Source organism: Artemia sp. Qi Xiang Cuo, chromosome 17 (assembly GCF_049724085.1).
Source record: "Artemia sp. Qi Xiang Cuo chromosome 17, ASM4972408v1, whole genome shotgun sequence".
Classification (NCBI taxonomy): domain Eukaryota; kingdom Metazoa; phylum Arthropoda; class Branchiopoda; order Anostraca; family Artemiidae; genus Artemia; species Artemia sp. Qi Xiang Cuo.
In genome coordinates this window covers 15,880,014-15,907,637 of record NC_142810.1, presented here as the reverse complement: position 1 = coordinate 15,907,637, position 27,624 = coordinate 15,880,014, and the positions used below count along the sequence as shown (strand labels likewise).

Genomic DNA, 27,624 nt, shown 5'->3' with positions numbered 1-27,624 from the left:
AAATTAATGTTTGAATGTTTAGGGTGGGAGGCAATTTCGTTTTTGGTTTCAATTTCTCTGTGAAAATACCAAAAAAAAAGAAATTCAGAAAATTCAAAATTTAGGTGGGCAGTTACTACCACCCCTGCCCCCTTCTCCCCTCTACCAATTGGTGCTCCTTTTCTGAAGTTAGAAAATTTAACATAATAAACTTGAAATGCAAAAAAAAAATTAGTCAAACCAAGGGCATTTAGATAGTCTCTGAAAATTAGAATACTTTATTTTATGCTAGTATAATGATGTATTATCTGACAAATCTTTTTTAATATGTAATTGTCGTTTGATTGATTGCGTATTATTATTTATTAGTTTTGAATCAACTTTTGATTGCACATTCTTTTTTCGATCAAATGGTATGCTGCTCCAAATAGTTCTCAAGATGTGTAAAAATAGACATCACCACTTTCTGAAAGGTGTTCTGGACCAATTGATAAGCTAAATCCTAAGTCAAAATTTTTGTTGCGAGTATTTGACCTAAAGATGCTGCTAGCTGGCGGGTATTCAGGAACTTAGCATCACTTTATGATACCCTTAAAGCCATTTTTCTCCCATCCTAACAAAACATGTTTGCTAACCTTACCGGACAACTTTTTTGACAAATCAAATTGTTGTAGAAGAAAAGTATTGTAGAATTTGAAGCACAATATTCAGGAGGACTGCTACAAATATTAATAGAGTATATCGTTAGTCGAGTATCAAAATTTGTTTTCCTGCTTTCCAGGTTTTAATTTTAAGCTGTTCCTGACAACTGGAAATGTAATTGGAGAAATTCAGGTGTAATTGTATGCAAGACGGATGGAATGATTTTAGTACGTGGTGGTAGAATCTCAGGGAATAAGTGCTATTTCAAAATAGATCTGTTGACAATTTTTTATTTGTATTTGAAATTCACGGGGAATTTAACAAGAGGCAAACAATATTCTCAGTGAAAATTTTGCTTGAATGAATGTAATGCCTAATAAGTAAGCCTCAAGAAACTTCTAGTTGGAAGAAATTTTGTAACTTTGCTGATCGGAATTTGGAATTTTGAGGTCCTAGTTTTAAGAATTATTTCGGAAACTTAGAAATCAGGAACTTAGAAAGTTTGACCTTAGGACACGGAAGGGGTTATTGCTTGTCCGACTAATCGATACATGGTTGTCACTGTGGTGACAACCAACTCCCTAACGAACTTATTTTCAGATAAGGGACAGTTTTCTTTCGTTTCTTTTTTATGCAATTTATTAGGCTAGAAAAAATAACTTGTTGGCTACTACTAGAAATTACAGAGGGTTTGTCTTCTCTGCTTATGATCCCTATACCGAAAATAGTTTCGAAAATAATATAGAAGTTGGGTAGATGATGAGTATCGGTAAAAAAAAAATATAGGTATAAGGTATAGCAAGGGGGGGGATTTTAAAACTTGACAGAGGGATAGACGTTCAGGAAATAATACTGTTTCACAAGAGATCTTTATAGAAATTCTAAATTGTAACTGAGATAGATGGTGAGCCTTAAGAAAAAGAAAACGATTATTCAATTCTTTGAAGTTTTTGTACGAATGTAACGTTTTGTTTAAGAGAATGTCAGACCTCCCACTGAGTTCATAATTATGAAAAAAGTTTTTATTTTTAACGTAGGTTCATAACTGGTTCCTAATTTAGAAAAAAGTTTCATAAAGTTTATATTATTTTTATCATCAGCTGAAAAGCACTTGCGGTTGCTGTTTTTTTTTTCTTATAAAGGACAAGCGAAGCAAATCTGGAAGAGTTTTTTAAAACTTTTTCTGAACTCTCCCATTCATGTGGGGATAATTTTTCATCCAATAAACTAACCTGCGGTGAGGCGTGAAAGAATGTATGTCGAAGTTACAAAAAGTTGATGCTTTTATACATATTAGTTCATATTTTTTATTTTAAAAAAAAATCTAGCGGGAGGCCTGGAATGTCTTTTTCTTCTCAAAAGGGCTGATTAAAATAAGAATTGGCAGGAGAGGCTATAAGATCAAACTTTCGTAGTCTTTTATAGCATTTGAATAGGAAAGTCAAAACTAAACACTAAATTTTTAATGTTTTATTTCTCCTACAGTTCGTGGTAATGAACTAAGGAGTAAGGAGATCCTCGGCCCAATAGTAACCGAAGCTTTAACAAACAAAATTCTGATCAGCATGAAAGGTTTCCATGCTGATTTCAAGCATATAAGAAACATGAACTTTAATGCTACCCATCAAAAGCTACGGGCCTGGGAAATGTTGCTTTATTTTGTGAAAGGGGGGGGCTGCCCATCAACGGGCTACGCATAATAAAATAATGCTAAAATAGCACATTCGTGCTACAGGTGGCAACCCTGATCACAACACCGGATTCAGAGTATCAGAGAACCCTACTGTAGGAGTTTCAAGCTCCCATCTACAAAATAGTGGAATCATGTTTTGTTTTTGTTTTTGGCCAGAGAATGATCACAGATGTCCAAGACCAGAACATAATTTGCACTTTACTGAAAAAAATATAAATGTTCTTACTTTTATAACTTTAATAAATCAAATAATATTAACATTATTATTACTAAATATCAGTATATGTATATTAAAATGACAATGTATATTCATTTGTATTTTTTTTTTTTCAGTAAAGTGCAAATTATGCTCTGACCTTGGGAAGGCATAGGGGTTTTGAGCCCAACTTATGTTAATTTCTGCTCGTTTTGAGTTTGACTCGGTTATATATTGTAATTTTTGTTCGTTTGGGTTTCATTTATTTATCGATGCTTATTTGCGGTAGTTTCACGCTTCGTGGATTATTTGATTTTGTTTTTGCTCATTTTTTGTTTAATGGAGTTCTTTACTTTTCTTTGAAAAACTTATTTTGTGGATAAAGTTTTTTAAATTAATTTCTGTTCGTTTTATATTGACATAGTCTTTTCAGGGAAAAAGAAAATAATTCTTTAAATCTTTTCGTTTTTTTAAGACTTTATAGTTTGGTATGCTATTTGTATGCTAGAGAAAAATTTTCAGCAAATTTTAACAACATACACCCTTTTAAAAATCTGGACACAAATAGTAGTGTTTAATTTCGTTTCATACCTCCTCTAGTTGACCTGAAATGGAAAACTTGATACCATTTGCAGAAAAATCTGCTCGCTTTTATTCATAGCTTGGATAAGCAAACGCTATTTTGACTTGGTTAAATCTTAAGAGCAGAAGTAGCCCCGAAAGTTTGAATATTATACACTCATTCGTTCTTGGGATACTGCTGAGATGCCTTATATGGGATTAGCATTAACACACTGCAGTTTGGTTTCATCTTAAGGCAACATTTAGTTTTTAAACATAAAGGCAAATGTGAGGGTGGGCGTGGGAGGGGGATTAGTTGCCCTCCAATCACTTTCGACTATTAAAAAGGGCATCAGCCCTTTCTATTTTCAATCAAATAAGCCTTTTTCAAAGTTCCTACGACAACTCCTTCGATACGAAGTGCCCTGGTCTAAACAACAACAACAACAAATCATACATTTTACCCACATCGATTTTTACTATAAAATTTCAAGCCTTCCAATCACTTTCGACTATTAAAAAGGGCACTAGGCTTTTCGATTTCCAGTCGAATGAGTCCTGTTTGAGTTTCTACGACAACGCTTTCTATAAACACCTTATATGCCCCCAGGGCATAAATTACAACCCTTGCTCTAAGGGCTGTGAGGGTGGTTGTCATCCTCTAAGACATAATTTACAGAACTTTCAACTATGTTAAACAAAATGGCTATTTAAAAATTTTTATTGGATGTGTTTGGGAAAATGGTGGGTGTGAGAGGGGCGTTAGTCGCTCTCCCATCACTTTCAACTATTAAAAAGGGCACTAGCCCTTTCAATTTCCAATCAAATGAGCCCTTTTGAAGTTTCTACGACAAAGCTTTCAATTAAAACCTTATATGCCCCCAGGGTATAACTTACAACCCTTGCCCTGAGGGCTGGGGGGGGGGCTTGTCACCCTCAAAGACCTAATTTCCAGAACTTTCTACTACGTTGAACACAATGGCTATCTGAAAATTTTCATTGAATGTTCTAAGGGGAATAGTGCGCGTGAGAGGGTGGTTAGTTACCCTCCGATCACTTTCGACTATTAAAAAGGGCACTAGCCCTGTCAATTCCCAATTGAATGAGCCCCTTTTGCTATAAAAACCTTATATGCCCCCAGGGCATAACTGACAACCTTAGCCCTGGGAGCTCTGGGGGGTTTATCATCCTTAAATACATAATTTCCAGAACTTTCAACTACGTTGAACAAAATGGCTATCTCTAAACTTTGATTGAATGTGTTTAGGGAAATGGTGGGCGTGGGAGGGGGTTTAATTACTCTCCACTCACTTTCGATTATTAAAAAGGACAATTTCGATTTCCAAACAAATGATCCCTTTTTGAAATTTCTACAAAAACTTTATATATAAACCTAGTATACCCCCAGGACATAACTTAAAACTCTTGCACTGAGGGCTCTGAGGGGGGTATCATCCTAAAAGACCTAATTTCCAGAACGTTCGACTACGTTGAATAAAATGGATATCTCAAAATTTTTATTGGATGTGTTTGGGGACATGGTGGGCGTGAGAGACGGGTTAGTTGCCCTTTAATCACTTTCGACTATTAAAAGGGCACAAGTCCTTTAAATTTCCAATTGAATGAGCCCTTTTTGATGCTTATACAACATCGCTTTCTATAAAAAAAAAAACTTACATGCCCCCAGGGCATAACTTGCAATCCTTGCCCTGAGGTTTGTGGGGGGAGGGGTCATCCTCAAAGACCTAATCCTTAAATATCCTAGGTCATCCTTAAAGACCTAATGTCCAAAACTTTCAACTATGTTGAATAAAATGGATATCTAAAAATTTTGATTGGATGTGTATGGGGAAAAGGTGGGCGTGAGACAGGGGGTTAGTTGCCCTCAAATCACTTTCGACTATTAAAAAGGGCACTAGCCCTTTAAATTTCCAATCGAAAGAGCTCTTTTTCAAGTTTCTACGACAAAGATTTCAATAAAAAATTATATGCCCCCATGGCATAACTTATAACCCTTGCGCTGAAGACTGTTAGGGGAGTGTCCTGCTCAAAAGTATAATTTCCTGACTTTAAACTGCGTGGAACAAAATGGCTGTCTCAAAATTTTGATTGGATATGTTTGGGGAAATGGTGGGCGTGGAAGGAGTGTTAGTTGCCTTCCAATAACTTTCGACTTTTAAAAAGGGTATTTCCTATTTCAATTTCCAATCGAATGGGCCCTTTTTCAAGTTTCTTCGACAACGCGTTCTATAAAAACCTTATATGCCCCCCAGGGCATAACTTACAACCTTGGCCCTTGGGGCTCTGAGGGAGTGTCCTCCTCAAAAACATAATTTCTATCTGGAAATCAACTATGCTGAACAAAATGGCTATTTAAGATTTTTGATTGGATGTGTTAGGGGAAAAGGTGGGCGTGAGAGGGAGGTTAATTGCCCTCAAATCACTTTCGACTATAAAAAGAGCACTAGACCTTTGAATTTCCAATCCAATGAGCCCTTTTTGAAGTTTCTACGACAAAGATTTCAATAAAAACTTATATGCCCCCAGGGCATAACTTATAAACCTAGCCCTGAAGACTGTGGGGGGAGTGTCCTGCTCAAATGCATAATTTTACTGAACTTTAAACTGCGTGGAACAACATGGCTATCTCAAAATTTTGATTGGATGTGTTTGGAGAAATGGTGGGCGTGGAAGGGGTGTTAGTTGCCTTCCAATTGCTTTCGACTATTAAAAAGGGCACTAGACATTTCAATTTCCAATCGAATGAGCCCTTTTTGAAGTTTTTACGAAAATGCATTCTATCAACACCTTATATGCCCCCAGGGCATAACTTACAGCCCTTGCCCTGAGGGCTGTGGGGGGTTGTCATCCTCAAAGACCTAGTTTCCAGAACTTAGAACTACGTTGAATAAAATGGTTATCTCAAAGTTTTGATTGGATGTGTTTGGGGGAAAGGTGGGCGTGAGAGGGGGGTTAGTTTCCCTTCAATCACTTTCAACTATTAAAAAGGGCACTATCCCTTTGAATTTCCAAACGAATGAGCCTGTTTTGAAGTTTCTCCGACAACACCTTCTATAAAAACCTCACATGCCCCCATGGTATAACTTACAACCCTTGCCCTGAAGGCTGTGAAGGAGTGTTCTCCTCAAAAACATAATTTCTATCTGGAAATCAACTACGCTGAACAAAATGGCTATTTCAAAATTTTGATTGGATGTGTTTCGGGAATGGTGGGCGTGGAAGGGGTGTTAGTTGCTTTCCAATCACTTTCGACTATTAAAAAGGGCACAAGCCACTCCAATTTCCAATTGAATGAGCCCTTTTCGAAAGTTTCTATGACAGCTTCTTCGATACGAAGGGCCCTGCTCTAAAGGAAAACAATAGTAAATAATACATTGTGCCAACATCGTTCTTATATGCCCTCAGTTCTTATATGCCACCGAATTTTATTCTGTGTAATGCCCGATCCTTAACAAATAAAGTTGACGAGATGGAGATACTGCTGAGAGAAGTGAGTGTTCCTATTGCTGTAGTTACCGAATGCTGGGATATCACTGATGAAATGGGTAGAATAAAAGGCTACACTAGCTATTTCAACACTCGCCGTGATAGAGGTTTGAGTAGAAAAGGTGGTGGCGTTGGTATCTATATTCGTAATGACATTTCATCTAAGCTGTTAAATATACCAACCGATTCGTGTCATGAAGTTTTCTGGGTAGGGTGCAAGCCATCCAAACTATCAAAAAAGTTCTCATGTTTGATAATTGCATCTGTGTATTACCCAGAGAGTGCCAAAAATAGGAAAGAGCTTATCAGCTACTTACAGACCTATATCGATAAAGTTCGTCGTGCCCATGCCTATCCTGGCTTCATAATAGCTGGCGATTTTAACCAGACGAACAGACAATGGGTATCTAGTGTCCTTGATCTGAAGCAGGTAGTTACCATTGCTACGCACCAGAGTGGCAGTACTCTAGACCTAATTTTTACAAACATGAGTGACAATTATTACTCCCCTCGGTCGTTAGGTCCTCTCCACAGCTCAGATCATTATGTAATTCTTTGGCAAGCCAAAAATAACCAACCGAAGCCAAAGAGAACCAAAGTGACTATTCGTCCGCTTAACTCTCAATCAATCTGCGATTTCGGTCTGTGGATCGGGACTTACTGCTTCGACGACCTGTGTTCTATAGTAAACCTGAATAGCAAAGTACAGCAGTTTAACTCTCTTCTGTTAGAGATGTTTCACAAGTTTTTTCCCACTAAAGTTGTAGTGGTAAGTGAGTCCGATAAGCCATGGATCACAAGTGACCTCAAACAAATGATCAAGATGAGGTGCAAGCTGCACAGTTCCGGACAAATAGCCGCTGCGGCGAAACTTAGAAATCGAATCGTGGCCGTCAATCGTTTCAAGCGAAGAAATTATGTTCGGGAAAAGGTAGTACCCCTTCTCCAAAGTAGCAGTCGGAAGTGGCATTCCACAGTGAAACAAATGACTGGCAAGTCAGTTAACAGTGAGCTGAAAATACCCAAGCCTGACTCAAATGAGCGCTTCAGACGTAAACGAGTTCTTTGCTGGCATTTGTACCACCTACCCCTCAATTACAGAGGCCGAACTGGTTGATCTCTTAGTCGATTGTGAAACTGACGAAATAAAACAGTTTACCGAATTTGCTGTTTTTAAAGAACTTAAAAACTAAAACCAAATTGCTCTTCCTACCCTGGTGAGTTGCCGGTCAAACTTATTCGCGAATATGCCTTGTTTTTAGCCAAACCATTGGCATCGATCATCAATCAGTGCTTCAGTGAACAAACCTTTCCCGATGCTTGGAAGCGAGCCTATGTTCGCGTAATACCCAAAGTTAAAGGACCTAAGACATGTGATCAGTTAAAACCTATTTCGATCACACCGAAATTTGCTAAAGTTGCAGAATCTTTCATATATCGTGAACTTCTCACGGACATTTCACTGTCACTTGACCCCTTCCAGTATGGTTGCTTGAAGGGATGCAGCACGTCTGTTTGTTTAGTACGGCTTTATCACCTAGTAGTTGAATGGCTGGAGTTTGGAAGCTCGTTTGTAGATTTACTTCTGGTAGACTACCGAAAGGCATTTGATTTGATTAAGCACCCTCTTGCCGCCCAGAATCTCAAGTCAATGGGTGCCCGTAAGCACATCCTCCAATTAGTAATTGATTTCTTACGTCACAGGTATCAAAAAGTGTACGCCCTTTTTCCCGGTGACATTGAATCAGAATGGGTGGAAATTACATGTGGCGCCCCACAAGGTACCAAATTAGCAGCTCTTCTTTTCCTGGCTGTTATCAACTATGTACTTTCTGACTTTGACGATCGTTTTAAATTCGTCGATAATTTGTCTGCGCTTCTTAAATACCACGTAAAGGATTCGCAAGCTGTAGCACAGTTCGACTCAAATTTTTTCGATCAGTTTAAATCACAGTGTACTGCTAACAGTCTTCAAATTAATGAGAATAAATCAAAGGTTTTGAGGTTCAACCCACTTAAACGCGATTTTACCTGCCCCGCGACTTTGTTCCCTTCTGCTTCGTGTGCGACTATCTTGGGCGTCACCTTTAGTGTGGACTGTTCGTTCTCTATTCATGTACAAGAGCTGGTTCAGAAGGGACATTATGCTATGTGGACACTGGTGGTGATGCGCTACCTAGGTTTTCCAGTGTATCAGCTGAAAATAGCGTACCTCACTTTTATTCGACCCATCCTTGAATATGCGTGTCCCGTCTGGGGCCCACAAGTTCATCACATAGATTACTTAAGTGATGATTTGGGGGGATCCAGAAACGAGCTGTAAAGATCATTCTTTGCGACAAATATGTAGATTATAGCTCCGCTCTGAAGTCACTTGAAATACCAAGCCTTCGCGACCGCCGTTTTCAGCTGATGATTCGTTTTGGCCAGTTTTTATTGTCTAGTCCTGTACATAGGACAATATTACCACCTGAAATGCCGCGCAAATACCAGAAGCAAAAGCAAACTTATGCCCGTCTCGTGCCGCACAAACAGACTTAGTAACTCCTTTGTTCCTTTTTTTACAAGTGCTTTTAATAAAATGTAGAGAAGTGTTTTTATGTAAAAAAGTTTTCATGTAAAAAACAGCGCCTTTTAGTGCATTTTTTTTAATGTGTCTATGACAGCTGTTTTTCAGTAAAATGATTCTATGATTCTATTCTATGATTCTCAGGGCATAACTTAAAACCCTTGCCCTGAGGGTTGTGGGGGAGTGTCCTCCTCAAAACTATATTTTCTATCTGGAAATCAACTACGCGGAACAAAACGGCTATCTCAAAATTTTGAGTGGATGTGTTTGGGTGACAGATGGGCGTGGGGGGGGGGGCTTGTTGCCCTCCAATCACTTTCGATTTTTAAAAAGGGCGCTAGCCCCTCCAATTTTCAATCTAATGAGCCCTTTTCAAAGTTTCTACAACAACTCCTTCGATCCGAAGTGTCCTGGTATGGAAACCAAAAAAAAAAAAATAATAATAATAAATTTTGCCAACATCGTTCTTCACTTAGGCAGCGCTATTATTTTGATACTGCATAGCAATGCATTTAATCCTGCTGATGGTCAATGAATAACCGTATAAATCTGGTAACAACGATAGAAATACCTTAGATTTCTTCTTTTTTTGTCACATCGCAGTGCCATGCATTTGATAATGATGGTGTTCATTGAATGACTATATAAATCTGGTGCTAATGGTAGAATTTTCTCCTGTTTTTTCTTTATTTTGACGCTGCAAAGCAATGCATTTAATCATGATGATGGTTAATGAATAACCGTATGAATCTGGTAGCAACGGTAGAAATTCTTTAGATTTTTTGTCACACCGCAGAGCCATGCATTTGATCATGCTGGTGTTCATTGAATAACTATAATTCTAGTGGTGATGCTAAAATTTTATTTTTTTATTTTACACTGCAGAGCAATGCATTTGATCGTGCTAGTGGTCTCTGAATAACCGTATGAATCTGGTAGCAATGGTAGAAATAATGTTGCTCGCCACTTAAGTGAAAAGGTTGCCAAATACCGAAAAGTGAAAAGGTTGCCAAAAGGATACCAAAGTGAAAAGGTTGCCAAATGTTATATTATATTACCTTGCGATTGCAAACATTCTAAAGAAGAATGTTGATGAATTTTTTCAAAAGTCCTCTTTTTTTCTCACTAGTTGAGACTTAATTAAAATATACTAATTGGAAAACGTCATTATGTTAAAATGTTACTTAAATTGTTGGATAAAATTTTAGGGTTTAGAACTTGTTTAAACCTATTTTTATATGTTCCATGTTTTGTTTTTGAAAAAAGAGCCATTTAATAACGTACCAAAATGCGATAATGTCAAGTGTATGGTCGTTTTCCTTGGAGGGGGAAGGACTCGTGAGCCTTAAATTGGAGGCAATCTTTTGGCATAGTTTCTTGTTTTTCCCATTTGATTGAAACTTAATATAACTGTGATAATTTTTAAATTTTAGGATTAAAATTTGCTTTAAGCTTTGTTTGGAGCTTTGATTCTCAGGGATGTTCCATCTTCTTTTCTAGAAAATTTTAATTTAATGAAATCCTGAAACTTGATAAGGCTATGTTTATTCTCAATTCTTTTTTTCTGGAGAGGGGGCGAAATTTTCCTTAACTGCACAAATGGGTATTAAATGTGCTGGTTTTGTTTGTTTGTCGTTTTTTTTCCTTTTTTTGTAGAATTGGGTATGTCATTTAAAGCATATAATACAATTTTTGAGTTTCCATCTTGCTAAAATCCTTGGAGCTATTAAGCATCAGTGAATGTCCCACTTTTTTTTTACTTGAAAAAAGTATGTAATGAGAAATTGATGTGTTAAATTTATTCTCTTACTTTTTTCGGGGGGGGGGGAGAAGTCCCTTAACCGTACGTATGGGCCTATTGAATGTGCTTGTTCTGTTTTTCGTTTGTTTTCTTCTTCTTTTTTGTATAATTGAATAATTAATAAAAATGTTTCTGGGAAGAAGAAATGAACAGGAAGAATTAGTAAACAAATTTAAATTCAAACCAAAAATCCGGTTTTTGAACAAAAAGTAAACATTGAACGTAATTGACATGTATCGATTAAAATGTGTTCTTTTACCTCGATTTCAGAGCCATCTACTTTTTAGTAGCCATTAAAATGCAAAAAAAAATTCCTTATTGAGGGAAATTGGCTGAAAAAATCGATGTTACCATGGGAGTTGAACCCAAGATTCCCCCAGTGACTAGCCAGAGCTTCCTTCTCTAGATCAATAGTCACACCTTGTGGTCTTTTTCTTGCATTTATTTTAGACTTTACTGTTCCATATAAATCAGATAACTTTAAATAGCCAATAAGCACGGGATAAAATTATGCGGCAAAGAGATTTATTAATGTTTCATGGATATTTATTTCTAGTATTAATTAGTACCATGTTTTTATTTGTGTTTGAGAAATTATCTGTTTTGTTTTCAGAGCCGAAAGAAACGTTGGAGACCAGGTACATTGGCTTTAAGAGAAATAAGAGCTTATCAGAGGACATATACCACTCTCATTCCAAGGGCTCCATTTGGGAGATTAGTGAGAGAAATAACATCACGAATTTGTCCCACAGAATTAAGGTATGTGTGGTTTGCGGTTGTAGAGAATAAAGATAAAATCAATATAATTCAGATAATAATATCGCCAAGTCCTAGAGTACAAAAAAAAGGATCCATCAGAGCTGGCTAAACAAAATGTGGTTATCGTCAATTTTTAAGATCGGACGCTGAAAACATCCGGTTAAAGATTTTTGACCTTGGTGATTATAATGGTACTCTTACTATGCCTCCCAGCCTTTTTACTTCGTAAGGTAGCCTACCATAGGGCACTTTACGATGTAGTTATTAAGATGGCCTTAAAAGAGGGGCGTAGAGAGAGGCAGTAGCTTTAAAATGAGTCATTAAACTTCCGAATATTGCTATCCATATATTCCGAATATTTCTATCCTTGCGATATTGCTGTAGCCTGCTAGCCATAAAAGGAGAAAGAATTAGAAATACATAATGAGATGCGTGTTAACAGTAAACAAAAAGCAAACTTTCTCCTTCTTCAAAATGGGACGCTGAAAGCCCTTCTTTTGAGGGTTTGAGACCATGACAAATCCATTGGCGATCTTATAATTTGGATTGCCAGGTATTTTGCCCCTCTTTGGGGAAATATTGATGTTTTGGGACACATAATACTTGAGAATGCCACTTTTCTGTGGCTTGACTGCTTTTGTTACTTAAAAAAGTCATATGCTGATAATTGATCTACAAAAACAGTACTCGCATCTACACTCAAGTCAACATCAGCTCACGATGAATAAAGACCCAACTCATTTCGGCATTTACGTCATGCTATAAGGCTTGATCTGCATACTTTAGAGCCGTTTTCAAGAGAGGGGGGGAGGGACTAATAACTTGTTGAAGGATATACACGCACACATATATATATATATATATATATATATATATATATATATATATATATATATATATATATATATATATATATATATATATATATATATATATATATATATATATATATATATATATGTAAATAAATAATTCAATAATTTTGACCCTGCTGACTATGAAAAAATAACACAAAAGAACTGCAAGCAAAGAAAAATAAACAAGCAAACATACATCTGACATTACTCTAGCTTGAATGTTGTGGCTCGTACAGCTTTTGCCACAAGGGCTGTCTTAGCTGAAAAGTATATGCCATTCTCATGTTAGGGGTTATTTGTACTCCAATTGTCTTTGCAATAGCTGTGAGAAATTTTCGATCATGGCTTTAGTGCAAAAACCCCAGAGTGTAATTTTAGTATAACCATTGAAGAGGTTTCAGTTTATACGAGGAAAAGACCACGGCTTGTGGTTAATCATATTAACTCAAAGAAATTCTGGTTTTTCAGACTCAATTTTATTGAAGATGACTCCTATGATTATAGCACCTCTGATTTAAGTCGGTAGGTATAGATATTGATACATCAGTTGGCTATGGGGGAGGAGGAGCGTGCGTAGCTGCGTGGCTCAGGTGGCTTTGTTCTGCAGTGAATTGTTAATAGTGGTAGCATTGGTTTTGTGATAAGTTTTGTTCATACAAGAATTTTGCAGGCGGGCGCTCTGTTTACTAGAATGGGTCTAATGTCGACTTTTAAGGTTAATTCAACAAAATTACTTTCTATCGTAGAAAATTTGGATTAGGATTTTCATCGTATGATCAGTATACATTTAAACCATACCCCTTACCAACGAGTATTTTTCAATAAAGGAATCCGGGGCCGTATGGCATGGCCCCTCCCTCCCACCCTCGATACTTATCTCCTTAGTAGTCCTTTGCTATACTTTTATTTCAAAATATTTGGACTGAAAATTTTACTGATTAAATCAACGGTGTATCAATTTTTTTTTATACTTCCAGTTTTGAGTCAAGGGGTACAATCCTTTTTTTCCATTTCTATTGTCTTCGTTTTAGAGATTTTTTTTCTTAAGTGTTGAGGTATAAGTCATACTTTAGTGCAGAGAGCAGGAGGTTGCGGGGACGGAGGAAGCACTCCCCCCCCCTCATATACAGGATAATTTATCTCTGTCGTAATTTTGATATCGCTCTTTTCTTTCATTTGAAAACACTAGTTTTTAATTTATTTTCTCCTTTCTATACCATATTAAAGGCTATATTAGAATATGATGTGAAGTCACTCAGTGAAGTCAACCAGTCAACCAGTCATGTGAAGTCACTTCCACTCAGTCAACCAGCTCTCTAAATATTAAGTTTTTACTATTGTATAACGATGCCTCGAAAAAGGGGGCTCATTTAGTGCATTTGCTCTTCAAAACAAAATTGAATTTTCGTAAATGAACTGTTTTTTCCAGAATAAGAGGTGGGCTTTTATCCCCTCAGTACGCTTGATCCTATATTAATACATATCTATATTCTTTTAAGAAAGCGAAGTAAGAGGTTAAATCGATATTCATCTGAATGCTCATCCAAATCTTATGAAGCAACACCATGAAACTCAGCTCTCATTAGTGTCAACCCCTATTCTTTTAGACGGGAAGCAAGAGATAATCTATATCCATCTGAATCGTCCTCCAATTCACTTGAAGTACCTCTAATGGAAGCTGACCGTGTTGGTTGATCCCATTTGCTCATTTATATGTCTCAACTCAACCGCATTCAACTTGAACTTAATTCGCTCAACTGCTTACCTGAACCAACTCAACCCGTGCAGCTAAACCTCAGTTAGCTCAACCTCATGAAAACCAACCTTTTTCAATCCACATTAATATTCTATTAAACCTATTGGTTTAGCTAACTCACATTTAATGGTAAAATATTCATCTAAAACCTGATTTCCTCAAGGACCCGAAAATATACCAAAAAATCTTCCATGTCTGATTCGCGCGGAAATTCTGTCCATGGGTATTATACAAAATAAAAATGTAAAGTTATTTTTAATCTTATCTATAACTTTTTTTTCAAATCCAAATTTTTGTTGTTGCTGGTGGCATGGGCGCCCATATGGGGAGGGGGGGGCAGGGGGCCCCAGCCCCCCCCCTGGCTGAATGATGCTGCCTTATTTTTATATTTTTGTTCTGAGATTTCTATTCTATTAGCATTAAAAGTGCCAATTAGATGAGGTTTGCCCCCCCCCCCTGGAATTCAGCTTATGGGCGCCCATGGCTGGTGGTATATATATATATATATATATATATATATATATATATATATATATAATTTTATACCCCTTTAAATTACTTAAAATAGCATCAAATAAAAACTACACAATAGGCAACTATTGAATAAAGTCAAATTTTATACAATTCAAACTTATGTCTCTTGCAGCAAAAAGAAAACAAAAAAAACACGTCGTTCAGTTATTTTGATGAGTTAGTTAGGTTGACTTAAATGAAATTGAGGCGCGTCAGGAAGGCATGATCGTTGGTGTTTAGTTGCATCAGGATTGAATTTAAGATAGGGGTGACATGCAGCATGAATCAATTGAATGGGGCTGAACCACGGGGGAACCCCATGGCAAGTTTGTAAACGCATGTTTACAATTCTTTCAGAGGCTTTAAGTACCCCTTAGCCTATAAAAGAATCCACCTTCGTGCACCCTAGTAGCTGGGGTGCAAGTATGTGATACTCGATAGCCGTCACTTTTATTAGGCAAGCATTCTATAATATCGGTACATTTTTTATGAACTTCATGTATGCTTAGGGATGAATGTTATACCGCACCCCTGTATGCCTTCTGAGACTGGAAGGTTATATACTCTCTATAGTTTTCAGCATATCTGTTCGGTAGCAAACGAAATGCCAGAAATTGGCACTTTTCTCTGACGTGATCTCTGTTACTTAAAAGGGATACTAGTTTTTAAATTTTTATCCGAATAGGCCTTCACTCAATAATCTATAATTACTACTTCAATGTAATCACCCCTGGAAAAAACACGCATGTGTGACCATCCTTCTCTGGAAAAATAAGAACTTTCATATGTTTGTGGATAGTAGGTAGCTCTAAGGTTCTCATACATGTTAAATGCCATTCTATAATTCTCATCTAGATCGCGCCCTTGTTAGGGATTTTTAAGTCCTTTTTCTACAATTCAGCAAATCTTCATTTACCAATACTTTTTGACGAGCAAATTCAAGGCTAATGAATTTTGTATTTTCATTGCATAAAGTTTATTCATTGCAGATTCAGCATACGCAAATAGTAGATTCTGTTGACATATGTATTTTAGTTTAAACCCTGTATTTTAGAGTTTTGTTCTCTATTGACAAGAGTTACTGTTTAATTGCAGTTTTTTACTATGAACTGTTTGATCCAAACCTATCATAAACGGGAGAAAGGTTTCGGCCCTCCTCCAAACTCTTTTTACCCTCAACCCCCCCCCCCCGGAAAATACCCCTCCCCTCTCCCGCAGCTGATTGGTCTCCAGTCCGACGTATGAAAAGGACTACAACTCTCAAGTTCTGATCGAATTGGCACCCTCCGAAGTTTCTACGACACGAGGCAGAGTTGGGGATGAGGAAGGGTCAGTCTCCCTCCTATACGGAAGAAATTTTGCTCATTTTGGTGTTTAAATTAAATAAAACGCAATTTTTGACAAAAACTGCTTCTTCATATACAAGATGATATAAAAAACGTTTCTTTTGACAAGAGATGATATAACGCAAGTTTAGGCATTTACCCCCTGGAAAATACCCCTCCCCAGCAGCTGATTGGTCTCTCTCCTATACGGAAGAAATTCTGCTCATTTTGGGGTTTAATTTTACTCTTTACTTTCATAATAATAGTATAGACCACAAATATTCCCAGAAATTAAGAGGGATTAAATATTATTTTCACATTTTTGATACATTTTTAAAGTTTTTGTGTTTATCCCCCCCCCCCCGAAAAAAAATAACCCCCCAACAAAAGTCCTGGACAACGGCCCTGGGGATTATGCATCAATTTCTACCTCCACCCTCCCTTTGTCTCTACCTTAGAACTAATTCTGTAGTTATCTGAAGGCTCAGTGAGAGTTGGAATGTTTTGGCATTAAAATGCATAATTTGGGGTATCTCCCTCCCTCCCTAACTAGCCGAAATATTTTAAGGTCGAAAAAATTTCACTGTCTTAGGAAAATTCTATGTTGTTTTGCAATTCCAAACATTTGCATATAAGCGCTTTAAACCTCTATAATATGGTTATCAGATTGTTTTAATTAATTTAAATCCTCTTGATTGCTTGGAATCTGTCTGGTCTATGCCGTTATTATGAAAGTAAAGAGCAACATTAAACCCCAAAATGAGAAGAATTTGTTTCGTATAAACTGCCCCTTCCTCATCCCCACCTTCACCTCATTATCGCGGAACCTTTTGGAGGGTGCTCATTACGTCGAAAATTGAGATTTCTAGTCCTTTTTTTACAGGTCGAAACCGATTGGAGACTAACCAGGCAGGGGGGGGATAAACGCTGACTCCCATATAACGCACGTTTTATTTGAATTCTCTGAAATGTCGTCATTTTCCTAGTGTTATTGTTTCTAGAAATCATGGAAGAACACCAAGTTACTGAATCTCATTTAACTCTGACTGTTCTATTTTTTTATTTTTTTTTCTAGATTTCAGCGTGACAGTTTAGAGGCTATCCAGTCTGCTGCTGAAAGTTATATGATACAATTATTTGAAGATTCTGTAATGGCCATGGTACATGGGAAACGAGTAACGTTAAGAGTGAGTGACATGACACTTGTGCGCAGAATCAGAGGCGAAAAAGATTTCATATACGGAATCTGAAGAAGAGGAAGAATCATTCCAATGTATTGTCAATTGATTATATATTTTCTGGTATTAGCGTTGATAAGTATCAATAGAAAAACAAATGAATTTGAGCAAATGTGGGCTGCATTTTGCAGAAAAAAAATCTATCTGACCGTTGGACTGACAAATCAAGTATTAACTATTGTTTTTTTGTCATATAAACTGTTTAGTACCGTTAATTATTTGAGCTATTAAAATCATGGTATGAACTATTGCACATAGTAGCATGTCAATATTTTTGACAATTGGAAAGTTTCCAGTTGTATGGGTGGCTAGCTCAAAGAAACTCAAACTCCCCTCTTCAGAGACAACATTGCTTCATGAAATAAATAATGGATAATATTCTAATATTTATGCTCATGAAAGGAGATAGTAACCTCAAAAAGGGTGTGTAGTTGGCTCCTTGGAGCATCTACTAGAATCAATCTTACCTGGCAGGTTAACTCTCTTAGCATTATTCCCTTTTGTATTGCAGCTTTGATATGATAAATGGGGCTGGCGAATGTTCAGGATTTGCTAGTTTAAAAAAAAAATTTCATTTTTTCTAATTTGTGGGAGAAAAAAAAACAAATACCGGACTATTCTAATTTGTCCAGTGTTTTAGAAAATGAGACTGTAAATTCTGAATACGTATATTCGTTTTCTAGAACCCTTTAGAACTAAAAAAGCGAATTATTTTCAAGGATAGTTGTCAAAAATAATTTTTGAAAATTTCTGGTTTACTATGGCAGATGGCACTAATGAATTATCAAGGTTTAATAATGCATAATATCCTTTTCCAAAAATTTAAATCTACAAAAGAATTTCTAATTCTAAATTTTTGACTTTTTAGAATTGAGGCTGTAAATCTTGAATAGGTTTAATCATTTGCTAGAATGCTTTAAAACTAAAAAAAAAAAAAATATTTTTAAGGGTACTTATCAAAGATTTATCTGTGTAAATGGTCAGTTTCTTGGTTTTTCTTTTGGTCTTCATAAAAATAATGCCTTTTATCTTCATTTGTATTTATCTATACCTTTTTTTTATCTTTAGTTTGATTTTATTTATATTTGATTTAAATGCAGGTAGACTATTTTTGCAAGATTTTAAAGGCTGACTTGATCACCTATTTGGTTGCTTTTGTTCTTGTTTCTTCTTTTTTTTTCTTTTTTTTTCTTATGTCTTGTTGCTTTTTTTCTTGCTCTGTTCTTGTTTTGTGCTAAACCATATAGTATTATATGTAATAACGCTTAGGTTTAACGATGGTTAGGAAGCAATATCTTTTCATCATAATTAACCTTAACTCAATGAAAAGGGTAAAGTGCTCTATTTAAATAATCCAGACAAGAGATTTTTGTTACCTTTTTATTCATTGCATTAGGTATTTTGGGCATTTGGCTCTAATTAAATAGTTTATATCTGCGCTTATTTAAAAATAATTAAGAAAATCACCTCCGCTCCATGACACATACCTAGACGATCATCCCCAATCCGTAAAAAAATTGCCCAGTTTAACAAAATATCCTTCTCTAATAGACAAGGGTACTGTGAAATGCGCATGGAAAAAAAATCTTCGTGTGTGCCTTTCATTCCGCTAAGAATTTTCAGGGGTGTTCTCAATGAGTTAAATATAAATTTGAAAACAGTAAGTGTATGATTTATCAAAAATTATCCTTATGTATTTTCCACTGTCCTTAATTTTTTAATCAAGAAAACACCTCATTTCCCTATTGTATTTTATGTATAGGGATCCTAAATTTAAAAAAAAACATGAAGGGATATCGGGGAGGGATGCATCTCTTTCTTCCCCGTAAAGTCTCTACTCTGAAGAGTGTTATAGGCTGTATTTTTATTCTAAAATATATTGTCTAAGCCAGTCTCCTTTCAAAAGTGATAAGCATTCGAAAAGTATAAAGAATAAGCCTAGATTACTCAGATTATCATAAACCAGTAAACGTATAATATAACAATAATTTTCTCTTCTTCCTTTCATAGAAAAAAGGAAAGCAAAGTAATAGAAACAAGCCAAGGAAAACAAGAACTTTGACACACAAAAAAGAATAAAACTTATAAGGAAAGGGAAAGTCGAGTAATAGAAAATAAGAAAAAGAAAACAAATATTCTTCGTAAAAAAAAAACTAAATTTAAAAAAGAATAAAATCGTAAGGAAAGTGGAGTAATACTAAAGAAGAAAAAGAAAACAAGTATTCTTCGTAAAAAAAAAAAATAATAAAAACTAAATTAAGAAAGAATAAAACTCATAAAAAAGGTGTAGCAATAGTAAAGAAAAAAAAGAAAACCAATAGGCCTACTCTTCGTGCAAAAACATAATAATGAATTTTAGAGAGTGAAATTTTGTTGTCGCAAAAAATGTGGTTTAAAATGCAGTAGCTTCCTTGTCAAACTTTGTTTGTGAGCGAGAAAGGTGATACAAACCGTTTATGACTATAGGCTTAACGTCTTGATTTGAAAACAGTCAAATAACGTTTCTCGAATAATGCCTTTATGAATTACCCAAATGTTCAGCTCATATCTGAATTTTTACACTTAAATTGACATCTCATTTGACATCATCCTTATGGCTGCTAATTCGAGTGCTTAAGTACTTACACAGATCAGTCGATACATTTTTATACCAGTATCTTAAATAGCGATAAACAATTCATTAGCACTTACTAATAAAAAAATCAGTTTTAACGAATAGCCAAAAAATTAATAATACTTAAAAAACCATTCAAGTACCTAAATGTCAAGTTCATTTCTTTGACGTTGTTATTATAGTGATCAGGATTGTACGCAAGAATTAATCTGGGGAGGGGCAACCAAAATCTGCAAAATCAGGCGAATCATAAAAAAGATCGGGAGAAATGGTAAAAATCTGGACGTTGTGGAGAGTCTCAAGGACCCCTCCATAAAGAGTGCCATCTTCTTTCCTGTAACTAGCATTTATAGAGTTATAGTATTTGATTTTAAATGTACAAAATGAACATCAGTGTTTTTACTGTTAAAATTCCTCAAGGTGATATTATGTGCCTTTTTTGCTGTTTGAATAAATCTAGTGTTTGTGTAGTTTGTATATTCATTTTTGTAAGTGGTTTATTTTGTCCATTAGAATTAAAGTTCTATAAATGGAAAAGGAAGAGACGATATTTTATCTATGAATATTTCTGCAACTTTGAGTACTTAACTACTTTTTTAGTTAATTTAAAATCAAACGACCAAGACCTGTAAATGTTGGTATCAGTCCGGCGCCTTGACGGGGGGATTACCCCCCCCCTCGGGGTTTCTGCCTCTCTCCCTTAAATTAAAAAAAAAACTTTTTGTATTTTCAATTTAAAACACTTTTTTTGAATTAAACAAAAAAATCCCCCCCCCTCCTCTAGATTTACTAAATTATATTTTGCATCCCTCCGACATTTCGGTTAATTGACGCCTCTGGTATAAATATTAGCAGGTTTTGATTAGTTGTAAACAACACACCAATAGCTTATGGAAAAAAGTAATTAAAGGACATGGGGGTCGCGGGAGTGGGACGCGGTCCTCCCTCTCCCTTTCTCGCTAAAAACATACGAGGAGGTGTAAAATGTTGCTACATTAGGTTGATTTAGAAAAGAATTTATTACATGTGCCCTCTTTATGTACGTACTTTTTTTTGTTACATATGCACCTTCGATGATCATTGAAATGGCTGATCGTAAAAAAAGAAAAAATCCAATGGATATAATCCTTTACCTGAAGTTGCATTCTTCTTTTTTTATTTATATCTACGTTTTCTTGTACCTTCAACCTCTTTGTGTTGCTTACCTGTCTAATGGGTAGAATTCCGGGGTAGAATGAAGACAAACCGGTTTATTCGTCCTTTTTCCTTTGACATCTATGCCTTTTCGTTCTTTCTGTGTTTTTACCATTTTTTTGCTGCAGATTGACTTACTTCTTTGTGTTGTTCATCAATATATTCAGAATGTTGTATATTAGTTTCTGCAATTCCTTTGCCAAGAGTTTTAATATCCTTTTCAATGACATTTTGTGTGAACTGCATTTCCTTCAAAATGCGAGTTTCTTCATATTTAAACGCTTTATGAGAGAAGAGTTCAGTCTTTTAAATGGAAAGTTTTAAGTGACGGACACATTAAAAACAATTTTAAATGTATTTTTATTTATTATTCTCCTAATCAGTATTTTGGACACTAAAATCTGTAGCCCCCAAAATCAAAATATTTTGCTCTTTTAACTCTGTTTTTGTACTAAAAAAAAGGACGAAAGATAATCTTAGAAAAACCTACATCAAGAAAAATAGTGAGATAATTTGTGAATGGCGTTTGATTAAGCATTATGAGATCAAGTTTCAACAAAATGGTGAAAAGCACAAAAAAAACAATTTCAGGTAATCAAGAATGATATTCATCGAGATGGGTTTATCCCTGCCAGCGGATTAGTTTGGATGAATTCTCCCATCTTTTCACCATCTTCAGGATTTTCGAAATCGCTGCGTGTAATTAGGTCCGTCAGGTGCATACTTTAAGAAATAAACTTACAGTTTTTGCGATTTAGAATTACAAGTGGAGTTTACCTTCGCCACGCCTCCATAAAGCTTTGTTAAGTTCTTTTTTTATCAGCTCTTCTTTTTTTATTGGTGAGTATTATTTTCGAAATTCTCTCAGATCAAAACATAATTTCAAAAAAAAAAAAAAAAATCCTTCATTTCAATTCACATTTCTACAATAAGAAACTTAAATCGTATTCATGTCTTTTTTCTTTGCTTTTTTCTCACTTGGCTGATCAGATCTTGTCTGTAGCAGAATTTCACTTAACAATAGCCATTTACGTTTCGTTATTTTATCCGTTACAAATTAATTTTTTATTTTTATAAAAGAGAAAGTTGCAACAAAGTTTAATAACTACAGTCTTCAAAGATAGAGAATAAAATTCATCTGGAGGGCTAGTTATTTAAAGTTTGATGTATTCTAAGCTAGACATGTACACAGGAAATTACTCCTTTCCAAAGAAAAAGAAATGAAGCTCAAACAGGCAGACTCTATGAAAAGGAACGACAACTTTCCAGAGGAAATCTTAAGACATTAGGTGGAAGGAAAATGAGGCTGCAGACCCATCCATCATCTGGGTAGTGTAAACGTAAAACTGTTCCGGGGAGGTATTTTATTTAGGTACTGGGCATATTCCACCCTCCCCCCCCCGACAAATAACCCCTATATGCAAAATTAAGCAGCTAAAGGGAAAGAATCCTGAAGACTTGTAAAAATCAAAAGTGGAAGCACTGTCTGACATCGATATCTATAATGCATCACACTTTTTGATCAAAATGCGTCCACTTTGCCTATATCAGACGGTTTTCCTGTCGAAGTACCTTTAAGGGGCGTTATATATATATATATATATATATATATATATATATATATATATATATATATATATATATATATATATATATAATTACAATAACATAGAGTCAAACCGCAAGTAAGGATCAAGAAAATCTAAGATGAACAGAAGTCCTAATTTCAAATTAGCAAGCAAATTAATTTATTTAGCCTTTATCTTGCCCTATTATGATAATTCAACCCTCGGCCCCCCCCCCCACAAAAAAAACAATGAAAAGAAATAAAACATAAAATATATTCTATAGGATATTCTCCACCATATATTCTACGTTTATTTTGGAATAAAAGAAGAATATTCAAGAATCTTTTCTTCATTCTTTTGTTCGTCTCAATTTCCCTTTGGCTTCTAGATTTTACGTGAGGGGAGAATTTTCCAGGCGTGGGGGGATTACGCCAGAGCCCCATTATTTTGGACCAGTGCTTCTATAATTCCCGAATGTCACCGAAAGAAAATTGGGTGTCCGAGATCTCCCCAAAAACTATCTAGAAAATTAACGGTTTAAGTGTCGCATTAATGTTCGTGCATTATGAGTATTAATTTTCGTGAGATTAACAAAAAAACAATTGTCATTCGGAGAAATTCAGGTATAGTGGAATGTGGAAGTAATGTTTTGTCTAGCCACTCATTGTTTACGTTAAGGCACATTCACAAAGAGATTTAACTAATACCGAGATCTAGGTAGTGCTGATATAAGCGATACAGAAAACTATGGAAAATCTCATTGGTTCAAATTAGCACTAACTAAATCTCGATATTAATAAAATATCATTGTTAATGGGCCAGTACCAACCACCGTCAGCCTTGTAACAGTGCAGTGGCTTAAGCCGCAACTGGAAATTCTTAGGACTCCAGTTCTAACTTCCATATCACTAGGCATTTTCCCTTGATGGGTAGTACTCTTGAGGTACTTGATCCGTGAAGATCCCACAGCTTTGTACTATGATGAACTTTGGGTTGGTTTGTGTTGCGTTGAATATATAATACATTCCAAAGGGCCGTCATTTTAAAGCGTTCAAGAGTAAAAAGAGGGGCTAAACGCCAAATCATCACCCTGGCTACGTTTAAAACCAAACGTCTTCCTTTTAAAATAAGAACTCGAAGAAAAGGCATCCCTTCTATGTAGATACATATACCACTTGAGCTGTACAATAACATTGTTTTATTTCATCACACATAATTATATCATGCCACTGCTAATTCACTAAAACACTCCTTGAAATGAATAAAAATAATTCAAACAACAGAACAATAAAGAATATGAACAAAAATTGAATAAAATAATTTTAAATTCCTATTCAACTGTTAAATCCAGCAATGCACAATACTGTTATCGTCTTATTGAACAAACTAAGAACTTTTAACACATCTGTAATAAGCCGTTTGTAGTATCATGCTCTATATTTGTTTTTAAGACTTGCTTCAGATCTAAATGCTTCATGATCCTGACTAGACCTGAAAGAGGAGCAAAATTTTAATAATACCCAAATTTCCGGTTTTGGTTTCTTATCTAACTACGTGGACCAGAGATAGATAGATTAAAAAAAGCGAAATAATATGGCATTGGATTTTACAGTTCCTACCGGCGGTGCTGATCTCCGTTTCATGGCCCTTCACCCAGGAGGTACAATGGGAGGGGGGCTGGAGGCGAGCCATCCTGGTCTTGTTCACATCATTTCTGTTTACCTTCCCCAGATTTCTACAGGTTCTCATTAAGAGCTAAGTCGACTCTCGGTGAGCTTACAGAGTCACGCCACTAACCTTTGTTCTTAACAAAATAACAAGGACTCCAACCCTTGTCTTCACAGCTAAGGCTTTCAGGTCTAGCGTGCTAACCAATCGGCTAGGACGGCTAATAAATAGAACACCTAAATTTAATAAATAAACGCAAATACACCATCATATGCTCCCTGAAAGGCTTTATGGCTGGCGATGGAGAAAGAAAGAAAGAAAAAAACACTCATAAACACTACAAAGGAAAAAAGACGAAGAAACGCCCACTCATGATTACCGCTGAAAGTCAAGTCAGAACGAAGCGTTGTGCGCGATAAACAATGCAAACATACATTTCCATGTTGCCCAAGTGACATATACTCCACGAAGACATTAAAAAAAAAAAAAATACAAATCCAGAAATGGAAAAATTAATTGACAATTTTTCTGACTGATGAACTGAATCGAATTCGAATGTTGCCAGGACAACGATGACAAAACTTCTGAGCTTGACGTGTCAAAATTTAAAAAGAACCTAATTCTTTTTTTTTTTTTTTTTTGCTCAACAGATTTGTAGGCTAGACATTTGACAACATTTCTTGATGGATTCATACTTTTTACTTAAATATTAACTATAACTAATTAATAACAACATTTAGAAGACATATGTAATTTAAGATCAATTAATCAACTTTTAAATATACAACACGCTCTTACTTAATGAACAGCAAAGAGTGGCTAGGACTCTTTCACTTGGCGAAGTTATTATTTTCCGGAGCTCCTTATTGAACGTCAATTACACTTCTGTATCTTTCCCTGGTCAATAGTAAGTACCAGTGGACCACAGTAAAGGTAGTATGCAGTAGTAAAAGGTCGTATACTCTCCATTGAAGATTTTTGACACACATGTAAAACCACACAAGCTTCATGGCCCTGCCTTCGCGCACGCGCAATGACAAATGTTTCCGATGGAAAACCAAGTAGCAAACTAAATCCAGTGTTGCCAACAGTGGTACAACTGCACCATTTTGGTACATTTTACAAAATATGATACAATGTGGTACAATTCAGTATTTTTGTACTGATATAAGCCGTGTCGATTCAGTCTCAAAGATGTGTCACTAAAAAAGGACTTAATAGGGCCGTAACATACGAGTTTCTTCAGTTTAGTTAGATTGTCTAAATCTTTAAGTTATTTTGGAAAATAATTATTTTGTAATAGTTGAAAAAAGGTAGCTTTTTGTTAACTTGGGAAGCTGCTGAGCTGGTTTACATGAATGAGACCTCTTCTCCACATCACAGCTCTGGTTTCTCAGAAACTGAAAAAAGTTGTGGTAAGTGAGTAAACCTTCAGAAAAGGTTCTTCAGATCAAATAAGGGCCCAGGAAAAAAAATACCGATCTCTCACAAGTAGGCTTTGATTAAACAAGCCTCAAAATGTAAGGATTAAAGGATTCTTTGAAAAATAAAATAAATAGTCTATGAAAAGAAACAGGGCATCACCCATGTAAATGGCCACTTCTAAAAGAAGCACTATGAATTTTGAAAATTACTTATCTACATTTTAAAATACTTACGCATATCATTCGTAATGGTTGCTTTATTTTACCCCCCCCCCCACCTAAGGAACCATTATATATAATTATTGTGTTTTTGATATATTTGGAGATATTCCCAATCTGATGCTTTTTCAATTTGAAACGTTGTGGTTGTGCGAAACGTTCATAAGCCAGTTCCAGTTTTAAAAATAAAATATGTCGTTATCTAGATGTTTCAGGTGATTTAAAAGAAAGTGAAATGGCCTCTATTGTGCTATTAAATAAAAAAAAAACAAGTTTTTTAAACTGAAAGTAAGGAGCGACATTAAAACTTAAAACGAACAGAAATTATTCCGTATATGAAAGGGGATGTCCCCTTCTCAACGCCTCGCTCTTTACGCTAAAGTTTGACTTTCCCTAAACTTTATTTTTTTAAACAATAAAAACTTCAGCGTAAAGAGCGAGGCGTTGAGGAGGGGACAGCCCCTTTCATATACGGAATAATTTCTGTTCGTTTTAAGTTTTAATGTCGCTCCTTACTTTCAGTTTAAAAAACTTGTTTTTTTTTATTTAATTTCTAATCGTTTTTTAGTTAATGCAGCTTTTATTTTGGCTCACCGTCATTGAATAAGTAAAACAAAATTTGTATATTAATTTTACTTTTCATTTGCTAAATGGCTTTCTCTAAATTTGGTTCTGGCGTAACTTACGTAACGAATTTCTATATTCGTATATTTTTATTACGTTTTTTATGGGGTTTGCGCCCTAGTCAATACCTCGCTCTTTACGTTAAATTCAAATCGTGTTCCAATTCTTTAAGAATGCCTCCTTAATCACAAAGGCCGTTAATTATAATAAATATCTCTGATGAAAGTACAAAAAAATTTGTTCCCTTGTGAATCAGACGAAATTGGGAAAAAAAGGGGCGTGGGAGGGGGCCAAGTTACCCTCCAGCATTTTTAGTCTCTGAAAAGGGCACTATAACTTTTAATTTCCGTTCGAATGAGCTCTCTCTTGATGTTGTAGGACCAAGGGGTCGGTACAATTACCCCTTAAAAAAAAATAACAAAAACGCATCCGTGATCTCTTCTGGCAAAAAATACAAAGTTGCACATTTTTGCAGATATGAGCTTGAAACCAATGTAATAGGGTTTTCTGATACGCTGAATCTGACGGTGTGATTTTCATTAAAATTCTTTCACTTGTAGGGGAGCCTTTGATGAGTAATACTAAACTTAATAAAATGTATATATTTAGAATCAGCAATATAAGAGAATCAGCAATATAAGCCCATTCTTTTGGTACATTTATTGACATAAAAATTCCGTTTTTAAAAGTTTTGATTACTATTGAGCCGTATCGCTTTTTTTTATGGTTTTTTTATTACGTATATATTTTTACGTATATGAGAGGGTTCTCCCCTTAGTCAATACCACGCTCTTTACGCTAAAGTTAAAAATTTTTTTAAATCACAAACCCCTGAATCACAAAGGCCGTTTAACTAGAATAGATAGCTCTTTTCAAATCACTAAAAAAAAACTGTAGCGTAAAGAGCGAGGTATTGA

At 35.5% G+C, this 27,624-nt stretch overlaps 2 protein-coding genes across 2 annotated transcripts in view; one reads left to right on the top strand and one right to left on the bottom strand.

The window, feature by feature from the left end:
* LOC148941947 (uncharacterized) overlaps window positions 1-20,551 on the top strand; it is a 39,091-nt gene extending 18,540 nt beyond the window's left edge. Inside the window, exons 3-4 of the mRNA XM_089103407.1 lie at window positions 11,562-11,707; window positions 17,234-20,551. Coding sequence (XP_088959533.1) covers window positions 11,562-11,707; window positions 17,234-17,408 — 321 coding nt within the window. The 3' untranslated portion in view covers window positions 17,409-20,551. The remainder of the gene's footprint in view (window positions 1-11,561; window positions 11,708-17,233) is intronic.
* A 3,404-nt stretch (window positions 20,552-23,955) lies between these two features.
* The window catches only part of LOC148941946 (uncharacterized), a 161,808-nt gene continuing 158,139 nt past the window's right edge, over window positions 23,956-27,624 (bottom strand). Inside the window, exon 7 of the mRNA XM_089103405.1 lies at window positions 23,956-24,263. The gene's annotated coding sequence lies outside the window, so the exon portion shown is untranslated. The remainder of the gene's footprint in view (window positions 24,264-27,624) is intronic.